This window comes from Cavia porcellus, unplaced genomic scaffold, assembly GCF_034190915.1.
Source record: "Cavia porcellus strain 051 isolate PalLab524CR breed Dunkin Hartley unplaced genomic scaffold, mCavPor4.1 scaffold_28, whole genome shotgun sequence".
Classification (NCBI taxonomy): Eukaryota; Metazoa; Chordata; class Mammalia; order Rodentia; family Caviidae; genus Cavia; species Cavia porcellus.
In genome coordinates, this window is record NW_026947511.1 from 46120169 (window position 1) to 46135671 (window position 15503).

Consider the following 15503-nt stretch of genomic DNA (forward strand, 5'->3'; position numbering starts at 1 on the left):
ATGCTGACAGATGGGTCCGCCAGGATGAGCTCCTGCCTTGGGAGGGCACCCCTCGAGCTAATCCTACAGGTAATTTAACAATCTCCCCTCACTGAAGCTGTGAGGAAAACTGTTCTAAGCTTCCTAAGAGCAGCAGCTCCCTCGTCCAAGCAGCAAGAGAAGCACCTGCTGTGGCTCAGAGCTGGTGGACATGGAAGACAGTGGGTCACCGAGCACAGCACCAGCTCCTCACCGCCGATCCCCGCCCCAGGGAGGACAGGAGCGCGCCTTGGCTCACACTGGCATAATTTAAGTGGCACTTCCCCAAGGGGACACGGGGAAAGCAGAAGTATATGCCAAGACCGCTTAGACCCAGGGCCACTGTAATGTCTCCTATTTCTTTTTTAATGTTGCCTCACTTATTGTTCAAGAATTATCTCTGCTTTCGCAAAGTACGCAGTCACTGAAATTAACATCCAGGGCATCCTGGAAATGACCCTCCCACTGGATCACCTCTGAGCTGCATTCACCCCTTTCCCATTTCTGAATTCATTTTTCAGCAGTAACATGAGTATTTCCACTTCTGCACCTTCAGAGGTACACAAAATAACGGGATGCTCATGCAGGAATGACAAACACCGGGACAGCTGCACTGCCATGCCTGTAGCATAAGCACAACTTCCGAAGAATGAGCCCGCCATCTGAAGCTGACTCCGACTCCTGAAGGATTTGCGTATGTCGGATTCTGCATGCAGAGTGAACATTATGCACTGCATTACAACAGTAATTATACCACTACTCCAAACTGCATGAGACAAATGCACAGATGATGCCTCTTCACACACAGGATCTCCCTGCCACACGGGGCTGAGCAGGAGTGCAGACAAGGGAGCACACTGGCTAAGGGACAGCAGGCTCCCCAGGACCCGTGCACTGGGAGTGGCATGAGGATGGGTGGCCTGGGCCGGGTAGAGCTGCGTACGGCTGAACGGAGGAGGGAGAAAGGCTTCCCGGCTTCCGACCTGTTCGTTGACTCTGGTGTGTGAGGGCCCCTGGTGGATGAGCAGGCGCACTATCTGAGCGTCTCCTTTCCAGGCTGCCAAGTGCAGCGGGTAGCAGCCTTTAGAATCAGCCACGTTGGTCAGCGCGTCATTCCGCAGGAGAACCTCAACCACATCCCTGGAAGGCAAAGATCAATCGTGAGGGTGCGGAAACCAGAATCCTCCTTACACCTGCACAGCCTGTCACGGACAGGCTCTCGGCGGGCTGCCTTCCTGCCCTGAGCTCACGCTGGCCTCACCTCTATTCCATGAGCTACCTGTGCGGTGCCAAGGGGCCAAACCATCCTGAGCTGTATTGCACTGCTCATTACCTCTGCTACGGGGCAGTATTTCCACATTTGCAGTGTTTAGATGGCAGTCAGGGACAGAATTTACATGGGACAGTTAAACATGACAAATGTCACTGTTTACTTCGTTATTCAGATTGTGTAGGGGTGTGGGAGACAAGAGCAGACAGGGAAAGCAGAATTCAAAGATGTTGCAAACGTAAGCCAGACACACGCGGTATCATTTGATAGCTCCAGAAAGAGGGACTTGGCTTTCTTCTTGGTGACACCATTAATTAAGCAGACACTAGTGTTCAATTATCCCCATGCACATGAGGCAAAAACAATCCTCCCTGTAAATAAAAACAGTGTGGGAGATGAACTTGGCTATGGCCCTTTGAGTTCAAGATTCAGTCTAACCCAGGTTACCCTGCTACTTAAGGAGGGGTAGTCTCGATAGATTTCTAGATCTCAGTGATCACACTCAATATATTTTAGAAAATTTAATGTTGCAGGCAACAATTGTAGTCTCTCTTTGGAGTCAATGCAGCTGGATCAAATATTGGACAAGTAATGTGGGACTGCTCCTTGCTCTGAAAACCTAAAATGCGGGGGTTGCAGGAACAGCTCAGAAGTAGGGTGTGTGTGTGTGTGTGTGGCATGTGTAAAGTCCCAGGTTCAATCCCTAGGACCAGTGAAAAAAGAAAAATCTATAGTGACCACAAACTCTTTCCTCATGAAAACATTTCTTTTGGGGGGTCTTTTTGAGACACATTTTGCTATATAGTTCAGGCTGGCCTTGAATTTACTTTGTCATCTAGGCTGGCCTTGAACTGGCAAACCTCCTGCCTCACCCCCCCCCCGAGTGCTCAGGTACAGGTGTGCACCATCATGCCTGGTCTGAAAATGAAACTTCTACTGCTCATGCCGGTTAATATTTCACTTCAAACTACCCTGAACAACCTCTCTTCTGCTGCACTCTGGGTGCCATTCTTTGCGCTGGGGAGGCCTGCTCAGGTGACACAGCGGCCCTGCCCTGCTGGGCACCACGAACCCTCCCTTGAGGGCGGAGCGGAGGCTGCTAAGCCTGCCCTCCCCTCTCGGACGCCCCTGCAGCAGCCTCCTCCAGAAGACCTTCTGCCCGAGGCCTCCCAGTTCCATACTTAGGAGGAACAAACAGGCCACGTCCGTAGTTACCTGTGCCTTTTCCCTTCCGAGTGGCTGTCACTGGCTGATGTTACAGGAAAGAGTGGCAACAGGCAAGGAAGCAGAGTCAGTAAGCCACGACCCCAGCAAGGCCCGCCTGTCCAGCGGTCAGCCCATTTTCAGCTCATCAGGGGGTTAATCACAGGATTCCAGCCCTAAACTGGATCTTCGTTCTTTTACCATGAGTGACAATGGAATATTGCATCACAGAAAAGGACCAGGAGGAGGAGAAGGTAAAATTCAACCTCTGTCTAAAGGTTGCTGGGGGTTGAGGGAGCAGAAAAGGATGTTTAAACCATACACGAAAGACAAACACGGGTCCTGCACGGACTGAATCTAGTTTTTCTCTTCCTCAGGGCCATGCTTAGCCCACCCTTACAGGCAGCAAAGGGACACCCCAGGGTGTGGGTGTGCGCTGAGGGCGGGCAGGGGCAAAGCGCGCTACTCACTTGTGGCCGTTCAGAGCGGCGTGGTGCAGCGGTGTGTAGCCAGTGCTGTCAACGCAGTTCACGTTTGGCCCTCTCCACATGCTACCAGGGGAAAAAGAGAGACAAGTAGCACAGGCTGAAGTCAGGGACAGGTAGGGGAGGGCTGCCCCTGCCGAGACGGAACCCACAGGAGGCTTCTAAGGAACAGCTCCTAAGGACGGCCGGCAGGTGCACAGCCACGCCACGCCACAGAGGTGCACAGGCAGGAGGGCGGGCCACAGACCAGACCACTGTGTCCCTGGGGAGGGCCCGCTCGGGCTGCAACTTCTCTGTTGGCTCAGTGTGCTTCTCACACCTCAGCACGCCCCCTGCTCACGGAAAGGGCATCAACAATCGCCCTCAGATACAGGGACTCAGCAGCCACCCTCTGCTGGGGCGGATAGCTGGAGAGAGACACCTCAGCACCGACCACATGACCAAGGGGGGCCAGTGTAACACCAGGACACCAGTGAGCAGTGTGTCCTTCCTGTGTAGACACAGCCAGCCCTCCACAACTGTGAGTTGCAACTCAAGACTCAACTAACTGCAGACCTAAACACAGCAGGACAAGCCTCTGCACAGCATTTACATTGTGCCGGGTTTTAGAAGTAAGGTGGAGACAGACGTCATCACACATAGGACAGCGGTAACACCCACAGGACAATGTGTGTAGATAACACCCGAATACACCACTGTATACAAGAACTGGGCAGGGGGCCTTCACTGCCTGCGGAGCAGCCCCTCCAGGGTCCTGGGGCACGAGCGCCTGGGCTCGGGCATCAGCCAGCGGGACAATCCGAGAGCTGACTTGATTAGAAGTCCATGGACTAGCAGTGTCACTTTAACTATCAACGCCTTCATTCTTATCCCTGTTTCCTACCTCACTGCACTGGTCAGAGCTTCTAAAATGTTAAGCAGCAGATGACAACCTTGTGTTTCAAAAAAGAAGACTTCCGATGGTTTATGGCATACACTCTGCAAAGCACTGACAAATCATTATTCCCTTGTTTTTTATTTTGTATTTGATTGACTGACTGATGGTAGTGCTAGAGACTGAAGCTGGAGCCTCACACATGCTGGGAAACGACACTGACACTGGGCTTCACCCCAGACCTTCTTTTTAAAGCACTTTAGAGATATGTAGTTATTTAATTTAAATGCATTTTCTGAATCACTGGAGCTAATCACTGTTTCTCACATTTAACGACCTAAATATGTTATCAGTAGGTTTCTTAATGGTTTCTTTTACTTGGCTGCTATCACAGTCCTGATGAAATCTACTTGAGAACATCTCAGAATTAAGGACTGTGGACTCTTACGTCCACATTTGTAAGTGAGGCTGGCTTAGTTTTTGCTACTATTACTGGCGAGTATCAGTGTCAGGTTTGGGTGACAGATCAGCTGGGCGGCTGTCTCATTGCTACATTCAGGAATCACTGATACAAAGCACTGAATTACACAGAATCGTCAGTAAGACCATCCCAGCCCAGAGCTGTTAATAAGCTCAGCTGCCGGAGGCAGCGCCATTTACATCAGGAACATTTGTGAAAACGCAGAAGTAAAGAGTTATTATAACTACCACACAGACAGAGAACAGCTTATGCCAACTGTACGGCTCTGAAATGAGAAATTATAATAAATACTAAAGAGAAAAAAAGAATCGAATTTACCAATACTATAAAATTGTAACTCAGAATCTATGAGAGAAATTTATCAGAATAGTACAAGGATACAAGGATGCTCCCTCTCCTGCTTAAAGTGTTATGAAGTGACAGGAAAAATACTGTATCCTACTCTACCCTGAGAGACATGCAGATACGTTAATTTGGCCCAAAAAATAAGAAATAATGTCATGAAAGAATTGGCAGTGCTTGGACATTCTTTAAGAGGCAGAAAGCAGACAAGTTTAGATCACACAAATTATAATAATCAAATATGACTTTGCACCCATCAGACGAATCAAGTAAAAATAACATCATTACCAAGTGTTTGAAAACAAGCACTGTTAAAACACCACTGCTATGGGTTTAAACTGGTGGCTTCCTTTGGGAAGACAATTTGGCAGCATCTATCGAAACCAAAAATAGAATTTACTTTGCGCCAGCAGTTCCGCTTGCAGGCAGCCGTCCAACAGAAACATTCGTACGTGTGCTCACGGGAGCACGCTTGCCTAGGGCTGCTCTGCTGGAAGAGTACAGCACTGAAACCTTGATGTCACTCAAGGTGAGGCAGACCCTTAAAATGAAATAACTATATAACCACTGACAGCAACCACGAAGAAGTGGTAACCGTATGTCCTGACTTTGTTACAGTTACAGTTTGGTGAAAAACAGAAGTCACTGTTCAACAAACAAGGTATGAGCCCCTCTGCATAAAAACACTTGCACACACACACCCTGGGCAAGGATGGGGTCGCCGGTGAAAACTGTCAGTGGCTTCTCTGGGGAAGGAAATCCGTGTGCTGGGGGCACCGCAGAATGGGGAGCAAAGTCTGCCATGTTCTGCTCTGTGTTCTACTACATGGTTTAGGACACTTGCAATGTGACAGTGTTCATGTTGTGCTTTTTTATTTATTTATTTTTGGTATTCTGAGATGGGGTTTTGCTGTGTATTTCAGGCTGGCCTGGAATTTGTGGTAACCCTCCTGCCTCCGCTAACCAAGTACTGAGACTATAGGCCTGTATCACCACCAGGTTTGGCTACTTTTACACTAAATTTAAAGGGGGAAAAGGAAGAGAAAATATGCCCAAGGAAAAAAATGCATCAAGATGATAAACAGCTAAACAGAAATGATAGGTCATTTTAATAAGCATGTAAATGTTCAGCTTAAAATCATTCTGTGGTGTGTTTTTGTGTTTTATTTTTTGTACCAGGGATTGAACTCAAGAACTTGCACTTGGGGGCTGGGGGTTTAGCTCAGCGGCATAAGCACCTGCCTTGCAAGCAGGCGGTCGTGAGTTCGATCCCCGGTACCGATAAAAATGAAAAAAGACCAAAAAAAAAAAAAAAAAAAAAAGAACTTGCACTTGCTAGGTAGGTACTTATGCTGCTGAGCTAAATCCCTGTTCATCCCCCCCCCCCCAGCTTTTTTAAAAAAAATTTTTAGCGGGTACTGGGAATCAAACTCAGGACCTTGTGCTTGCCTGGCAGGCACTGTGCTGCTGAGCTAAATCCCCAGTCCTAGGCTTAAAACCTTAAGCGGGATTCTGCAAAGGAAACAATCAATAGCAAAGAGATAATCTATAGAATAGGAGAAAATATTTGCAAGCCGTATATGACAAGAGGCCAACACCTAAAATATATAAGAAACTCAATGGCAATAAAACAACCCAAGTTAGAAGTGAGTAGCGGGCGTGGTGGCCCATACTATAATCTCAGCACCTGGAGGCTGAGGCAGGAGGGTTGCCTTGAGTTCAAGGACAACCTGAACTACAGAGCAAGAATCTATTTCTAAAAACAGAAAGGAAGAAAGAAAAAACTCATGCATACATGCACGCACAGACCCTGAAAAAGAAAGGTAACTGGCCAACAGGGATATAAAAATATGCTCAACATTGCTATCATCAGGGAAACGCCAATCAGAAACACAGTGTGGCCAGGCATGTGGCCAGTGTGGCTCACGGCTGTACTCCCAGCACTCAGGAGGCTGAGGCAGGAGGATCATTACAAGTTTGAGACCACGCTGGGCTATACAAAGTAAGCTCAAGGCCAGCCTGAATTGCACAGTGAGACCCTGTCTCAAAAAGACAAAAAAAAAAAAAAAAAAGGAAAGAAAAAAATCACACTATACTAGCACTTCACACCTGTCAGAATGACCATTACCAAAGACACACAGGAAAAGGAAAGACACCATGAGGGTGTAGCAAAGAGAAGCCACGTGTGCAGCTGGCAGGAATGAACGAGCACCACACGGTCCTCAAGTGCGGCGCTCTTCAAAGGCCGAGGACGGCACCCACCCTGCAGCAGCCCGCGCCCGAGGAGGCGCTCAGAGGAACAGGGCTGCTGTGCTGCACCCGCCTTCCCCTCCACGCTACTCACCGCAGCCAAGGCAGAGAACCCACAAGCCGTCAGCAATTCACAGGCGAATAAAGAAAGTCGGGTCGCCAGTCTAAAGAGAAGGGAACCCCGTTGCATGTGACAACACGGGTGAATCTAGAGGACACAGACACGGACGGCAACGTATACCCTCGCTTCCACGTAGACTCCAGACAAGAGGAACCTGGAGTGCAGCACAGAACAGTGGCTGCCAGGGGCTGGGAGTGACGAGGGGCAAGAGGAGAGCTGGCTGGAGGACGCAAAGTCTGCGTCCGACGCGAGGAACAAGATGCAAGTGCTCACCGTGGCGGTAACCAGTAGCAGCGCGCTGTACTTCTGAACAATCACTAGAAAGTAGGCTTTAAACATTACCAGCACGGAACAAGGCCATATGCGGTATGCATACGTTCACCAGCTGGTACATTCCCCGCTGTGTACGCTGCACACGGCACACTCAAGCTGCACTTGCATTTAAAAACTAAACCATGTTCCAAACAAAGAGTTACAAGTCATTACTTGTTGTCACACCTGTACAACCACCTCATCTTCAAAACCAAACACTATGCCTGACAACGAATTGGAATATGGAAAGTTGGTCAGGCCAAAAAAATCTAAGAGATGCAGTTCCGTGGTTAGTTTTCAATTGTCACACAAGACAATCATTGTACTATCATAAAATAGGTGACATTAAATATCCAAAAACTACTTGCCCCCAGTCACAAAGCAAATCTGTGGCAGATCTAAAAGTGCCACTTACACAGCTCTCGGCATTTGGACAAAGAAAGGCTTTCGGCCTAACTGGAATGACCACGTGAACTGAAGACACATTGATACATGGCTTTACACAGTCAGATAAGCCAGGTGACCGGGACAGCCAAGCGGAGCCAAGACAGGGGGAAGATCAACGCCAGGTAAAGCAGCTGAGGTGCGGCCCCCCAGCAACACAGGGCTCATGAGGCCTCCGCTCTCTCCCCCACTGGGGACACTGCGGTCCCAAAGTCACCTTGGAAGTTCCGTTCCACTGTCCCTCGTTTTACCAAAAGGCAGGACTGAGCAAGCTCTCCAATGTTTTCTTTTGCCTCTATAACTCTGGTTCAGAGCAATTAAGTCTGGACATCCTACACCAGCCTCAGAACTAGAAAGGAAAAACATCAGGAAGAAAGACAGGAAATTTCCCAAAGGAAGCCACGTTCTCTTTTCCCTAATTAGCATCTCCTCAAAAAGGCCATCTAGAAATTCTAGGGGCTGGGGAATACATTAAGCAAACCTAAGTGAAAACAGAGAGCTGGAATCTCCCTGTTTGGAGTTGTGGCTTTGACAGGATGGTAGTAACATCCCCCTCCACCCAAGCTCTTTCCTCTTTGGCAGCGCAAGAAGGCAGCTATTTACACACTAGGTCTTCCTCCCTATCACGGCTGTCCTCTGGCTTTCGGGAAAACCCTAAGACTAATTTTGATGCGTCTCAGAGCAGACACAGCACCCTTCACTCAATGCTCCAAGCCACTATCTCTACAATCGCAGATTCCGATCGGCTTCTCGGGGCCTCATGGGAACGGAAACCTTGAGAAGCCTGAGCCGTTCAACAGCACCTTCAGCATCACGGCGGAGGCACAGCAAGCCTTGCACCCAGGCCTCCGAAGCACCTGCATTTTAGATGGCACCTGCACACACTGTAGAGGGCAAGAAGAATAGGGACCTCTGGAATCAGGCAGGAGGAAGCTGACTGTCCTTAGGGGCTTCGCGTCCAAAGGTCCATCAACACTCACAACGAGATTTCCTATCGCTCTTGGGACCTATCAAAGCCCAGGCAAAAGCTTGGTATGCAACCGCTGCAAGTCTTTGTTAAGTCAAATAAGAAAGAAAGACAAAGAAACACCAGGACGCTTACTGTGGCCAGCACAGAAAGAGGCCCAGGCCAACGTCCGATTCATGATAGCAATCCCACCCCAGTCACATCCGAGGCTCCACCACACTCATCACAGGGGCCCTGAGTCCAGGGGATGTTCCACGCTGCTTGTTCCTGCTTCAGTGAGCTTTCCAGAGGGACCCTTCACGTTTCCAGAACATGGTGCTATGTAAGGAATTTCCGGGGTCACCAGTCTGCAGCTTCTAACACTCAGTTTATACCACCCAGATAATTAACCCCCTCCCACCAACTCACAATCCTGCGAGCCCTTGACCAGCGTGACCTCACCATGGTATGGTCTCCAAGCAGCGTAACAAATCTCTGTCATTTGTGGCCATTAAAAATGGCAACAACCTCTTGGTAAGACACACAGAAATACCGTGTTTGAGATGAATGAAATGGCTCTGAGCTGGCGGTACTATGTCTCTTGTGGTTGCCCAGCTACTGCCACACAAGTACTGGCATCTCTCTCACGAGCCAGACAGAGTCCAATCCAAGCGGCTCAGTCATGTTTACACCAGGTGCCATCGAGTCGCCCACCAGCAATCTGTGCAGGGCAGCGGGACGAGTGAACATAAGACTGTACTGCTACACTGGCGTTTGGAGCAGGAAGCAGCCAAGCAACTCCTGGGGGAAACGTGAGTGGGAGGCTTCACAAACAGGAGGTACATGAGCTGAGCCAGCAGCCAGGCAAAGGCAAACAAAGAGGTGACTCAAATTCCAGGTCCTTACAAAGTGGGGCAACGGGGCCGGTAGCTGGGAGAAGCTGGAGCCTGAAGCTAAAGGAAAGCTCAGGAATGCAAGGTCAGGGCAGCAGGTGTGGACAGAGGCCTGCATGCTGGCGAGGGGCTGCAGCAGGGCGCGCACCTTTCAGAGAAACCCTTCTGCTGACGGCAGGGAGGCGGCACATGGAGAGTCAAGTCATTACTCACCATCATGTCGTGATGACCTCACAGGCTTCAGCATCTTAAAAATCACTGTGCGGGGCAGTTACACAGCCAGTCACCTGGAAGTGTGACTAGATCCAGGGAGTCCAGGTGAAGTCAGTGACTGGGGCACGAGGCAAGGCCTCCAGGGGATAGGGAGGACACACGCAATAGAAAAGCGAGGGCCTGGAGACAAGGTGCAAGAAGAGGGTGCTGGGGTTGGGAGAACCGGGAGAGCCCACGGACAGAGAAGAACTTCAGGAGGAAACCAGGCCTGTGCTGTGTGCACTCACAGGAGCAGGAGGCAGGGCAGACGAGGGGAGGGGGTTTGTTCAGGCTGAAATGAATTCTGACTCCCACACACAGAAGGGCAGTAAGAGGTGTCCACAAAGGTCCACCAGTGATGGTGAGCCTTGTAGAGTTTTCAGTAAGGAAAGCAGCCAGCTGTGGCACATGTAGGTTTGCAACCGCCTGTCTCATCATCCTGGTCACATGCAGAACAGTTTAAGATGACAAAGTTCAAATGTTTGCAAGCATGCTATCTGCCTCTGGCCCTTGCACCAATATTGTGGAGTAGGAAAACAGACACTGTTTCCCTTTTATAGGTTAGAAACTAAAACTCAACCAGCTTACTGATTATCATAGCGCTAGCTAAATAAAAACTGAAACAAAATCCCACATCTGACCTTGAGTGTATTCCTTTTAATTTTCCCAGATCCTTGACCTTGAATGATGAGAGCAGCAGCTTGCAGTCCTAGGATTTGCTTCCTGTAATCACGCTCAGGAGGTTAAAAACTCTCAGAGCACTGGGTCAGGAAAGGGCCTTTTGGACCGAAGACCCTGCTAAGGGGCAATGGCAACCACCTGCAGGGGAAGCGCGGTCCTGGGGAGCTCTCAGTCTGAACAGGAGCTCCTCCTCAGCCATTCTCTGCCAACACTGGTTTCCTCTTTTGACTATTCTTGCAAAGTCAGTTTTATCTCTGAGCCTCAAAAAGGGCTGGCAGGTTTCCCATGCAATGGAACATCCTCCAAAGTCAGTCTCATTTTAAAGACTCCACCTCACTCAAATGAATCTGACACATCCTTGCTAAAACCCTTCTACACATTTAATGGCTTAAGGGGAGACAGCGGAGCCTGTGACGCCATCCCCCGCTCTCTCAGGGAAGCCTGTGATCTTTGGAGAAAGACAAAACTTACAGCCGGACTCTGTCACCTCACAAACCCCACTCACAGGGGCCCACGGAGCTAACTGTGAAAACGTGACCGCATGCTTTTATTTCTGCTCCTTCTAGAACCTTGAAAATATGAGTAAAAGTAAAAAAGGTCACAAGAATAGAGGAAAAGATGACATAAAGACGCCAAGTTTTTTGGAAAGACGCAAAGCAGATGAGTTAGCAGCGCTGACAAAGTGAACCTGAATCCAGGGCAGTGGGGCAATGCACACACCAGGGCTGGGAAGCTCAGTGGTTAGAAGCGTGAAGCGCCCTACAGAGAGCTGTTAGACCACAGCTCTGCCCTGCAGCCAGGAGACTATGAGCCCATCACCCAGCTAGGGGGAGCAGGTTCAAGCCATGAAGAACCAGACAAGCAGCCGGTGTAATCTCAGCCCATCAGGGTGCTGCTGCCAACTGGTGCTGGGAAAACTGACTTTTCTCACGCAGAAGGCCGAAGGTGCACCCGTCTCTCCCCAGGTACTAACCTAAAATCAAAATAGCTCAAAGGTCTAAATATTAAAGCAGAAGCACTTAACCTGCTGCAATACAAAGCAGGTAAAACTGTTTACGACTTAGGTATAACCAAGGACTTTCTGAACAGAACTGCAGCTGCACAAGAAATAACATCAAGAATCAACATTTAGGATTATGTCAAATTAAAAACTCTGCACCGAAAAAGAAACAATGCACAGAGTAAAGAGATAACCCACAGAATGGGAAAAAAATTGCTACCTACTCCTTGGACAGAAGACTATTACCTAGAATACATACATGAAGAATTCGTCCAGGCATGATGGTGCACACCTGTAATTCCAGCATTCAGAAGGCTGAGGCTGGAGGGTGGCCACAAGTTTGGCCAGTCTGGGTTACATAGTGAGTTCAAAGTCAGCCTGAACTACATAAGCAAGACTCTGTCTCAAGAAACAATGATTTTTATTTTAAAGCCCAGAACTGAAAAAATTATACCCCCAAAATAAAAGACCAATGAAAAAATAAGCAACAGCAATTAATAGACACTTCTTGGAAGAAGTACACATGGCCAATAAATACATGAACAAGCCAAGAATCAACAAATAAGAAGCTTCTGCACAACAAGGAATCCACCAACAGAGTGAAAAACAGGAAAAAATTGTGCCAACTACTCCGCAAAGGACTAATATCCAGAACACATACATAAAGAACTAAAAAAAATTAGGCCCCTCCCAAATTTAAAGCCCCAATCAAAAAATGAGCATCTGAAATGGAAAGACTTCTGAGATGAAAAGTTCAAACTGCAAGTAAATGTATGAGCTGGGGATGTAGCTCAGAGGCATAAGCGCCTGTCTAGCAAGCACAAGGTTCAGAGTTCGATCCCCAGCACCTAAATAAGTAAGTAAACAAATGAAAAAATGCTCAATATCCTGGGCATCTGAGAAACGCACATTAAAAACAACAGTAAGGTTACATCTCACTCCAGAAAGCATGGCTATCATCAAAAGCATCACACACTGACAATGCTGGTGAGACTGCAGGGGGCGGGTGTGGCAAAGAGATACTTGCCAGTGAAGAGGCTGAAGAGGCTGAGGATGGAAATGGAATCTGGTACTGCCACTCTGGAAGTCAGCACAGAGATGCCTCAGAACGCTGCAACCAGCCAGGTATGGTGGGACACACCTGTAATCCCAGCACTCTGGAGGCTGAAGCAGGAGAGCTCTGCAAGTTCGAGACCAACCTGGGCTACACAGTGAGCTCAAGACCAGCCTGAACAGCACAGGGAGACCCTGGCACAAAAGATGACCCCCCGCCCCCCCGCCAAAAAAAACAAAAAAACAAAAGAAAAACACTACAACTAGACATCCCACTGGAATCAGCTATTCCCCTCCTAGGTACCTCTCCAAAAGAATTGAAGACTTCACACCACAGCAGTGTGTGCACACCCACCCTCACAGCAGCACAACTCATAACAACTAAATCCTAGATGCAGCCTGTGTGTCCACCAACAGACAAAGGACAAAGAAAATGCGGTGTTTATATACAATACGGTGCTGCTCTGCATAAGGGAGGGTAAACGTGAGCCATCTGCAGGGAGATGGATGCACTGTGAAACCAGGATGCAAGGAAATCAGACACACAGCTTAAAGAGTCTGTTTCCTTATATCAGAATACTCATATAAATAAGGTACAAAATAAAAGTCTCAACAGGAAATAAACAGAGAAAGTCTTTGTAATCCAGTATGTACAGTGTATCTGAAAATGTACCTTGATTTAGTATAACTGTCTTGTGTATGTTTTTTTTGGTCTGTTAGCCCGTATATATGATAATTAACTTTATAAGGACATATCAGATAAATGAATCTGTGGGCACAATGTGGGGGGTGAAGGAGAAGGGCTAAGAAAAACTGAGAGGTGTTCTGTATGTGTGCAATTCCCACAGTGAATATAATCATTATTCAGGATGCCCTACAAACATGTACTAGTAAAATATTAAAATAAATATGTTCAATATTGCTGGCTATTTGATAAATGCAAATTAAAACAACACTGAGATTCCATCTTACTTCAGAAAGAATGGCTGCGAAAAAATCAAGTAATAACAAGTGCTGCCGGGCGTGGCGGTGCACACCTGTATCCCAGCACTCAAGAGGCAGAGGCAGGAGGATCGCTGTGGGTTCAGGACCCGGCCCAGCCTAACATCGAGTTCAACTCAGCCTGACCTGCATAGCCAGATCCTGTCTCAAAAAACAAAAACAAAAACAGCTGTTGGTGAAGCTGACAGGGCAGGGGCTTCTACACTCTTGGTGGAAATATAAACAGGTACAACCAACACGAAAATATGTACAAAGAATCCTCAAAAAACTAAGACTAGGCTGGTCCGATGGCAGTGGGTTATCAGAACTTATTAACATTAGTGTCACTAAAGTTGGTATACCACCCCCACTGCTAAATTTGACTGGCTTAAAAAAAATAAATAAAAAATAATTTTTAAAAAACCTAAGACAAGAAATTCACTTTGAACCTGCTATTCCCCTCCAGGTATCTTCCAGAAGAGTTAAAACACCATATTACAGTGATACACGTGTATCCATGTCTATAGCAGCACAGCTCACAATAGCTAATCTGGAAAGCGGCCTGTATGTCCATTCCTATGTCCTTTATAAATGGACAAGAAAATGTGGAGTTTGTACACAAGGAGTACACTGTGCCATAAAGAAGGATAAACGAGCCACCTGTAGGAAACTGAATGTACTCTGAGACCACGTTACGTACAGTAAGATACACAAGCTTTAAAAATCACAGTTTCTCTTATATGAGAAACCCAGAGTGATGTATGCGTGCGTGCCTGGGTACATGCGTGCGTGCGTGTGGAGCAAGACAAAAGACAGATGATAGGAAATGAGGAAATAGATCTTCTGCATAAGGAAAGGGGACAGAGATGGAGGTGGAGCAGGGAAGAAAAAAGCGTGTGCACCACCCCTCGTGATGAATGTGATCCTTGTGAACTGCAAACATGGACTAATTTGGGGACAAATGGCCAGTAAGTACAGGAAATTACGTTCTTTGCCCACTAAGGAAACGCAAATCAAAACCACCCTGAAATTCCACCTCATCTGGTCAGAATGGCAGCATCAAGAACACAACAAATGCTGGTGCGGACGGAGGGCTCCTCCTACACTGTCAGGAGGAACATAAAACTAGTACAGGCATTACTTATTCGGTACCAAGATTCATAAAAAACTAAAGCTAGAAATTCTATTTGACCCTGCCCTATTCTTCCTGGGCACACTGCCAAGAGCTAAAGATACCGTATTATAATCACACATCACACTCAGGTTTATCGCAGCACAACTCACAATGGCGACACTCTGGCAATCGCCAAGATGCCCATTCATAGATGCACGGATAAAGAAAGTATGGTATACATACAAAATGGAATGCTATGCTGCCGTAAAGAAGAATGAAATCACACCACGTGCAGGAAAAAAAGAACTTAAAACTGTAAGTGAAACAAATCAGACACAGAAAGTTAAATATCACAAGGTTTCTTTTACATTAGAAACCTAAAACATAAAGAGTAAGTTCAAGAAGCAGTAAGAACCAAAGGGCAGACTTGTTAGAGAAGATCGGGAGAGGAGAAAAGCCACGGTAAAGGGATCAGAAATAATCAAGATATGCTACTTACTACGTGAATGCCCTAAAACAAGTGCTAAGTAATAATTACGACGCACTGCAGACACACACACAGCTCCAGAGAGGGGAAAACAGCCCACACATGGGCTGAGAGGCGTCAGACTTTCCAAAGGCATCTCTGGAAGCCACAGAAGAAAGGGGCAAGGCTGTCCAAATTCACAGGTGAAACGCTTTCCTGCCCAGAATGCTGCAGCACGTATATTATCAGTCAGGTTTTAAAGAGATGAAAGATATTTTCAGACAGACAGGATCTCAAAGTTTACCTCTCATGCAACC

At 47.6% G+C, this 15503-nt stretch overlaps 1 protein-coding gene across 6 annotated transcripts in view; it reads right to left on the minus strand.

The window, feature by feature from the left end:
- Anks1a (ankyrin repeat and sterile alpha motif domain containing 1A) overlaps positions 1-15503 on the minus strand; it is a 147258-nt gene that overhangs the window by 81070 nt on the left and 50685 nt on the right. For all 6 annotated transcript variants that reach the window (XR_010044120.1, XR_010044121.1, XR_010044123.1 and 3 more), the window contains exons 2-3: positions 2962-3042; positions 1002-1158 (exon numbers count right to left, since the gene is read on the minus strand). Coding sequence is in view for 2 of the 6 variants with exons in the window: in XM_063239028.1 (XP_063095098.1) it covers positions 1002-1158; positions 2962-3042 (238 nt within the window). In the remaining 4 variants the exon portion in view is untranslated. The remainder of the gene's footprint in view (positions 1-1001; positions 1159-2961; positions 3043-15503) is intronic.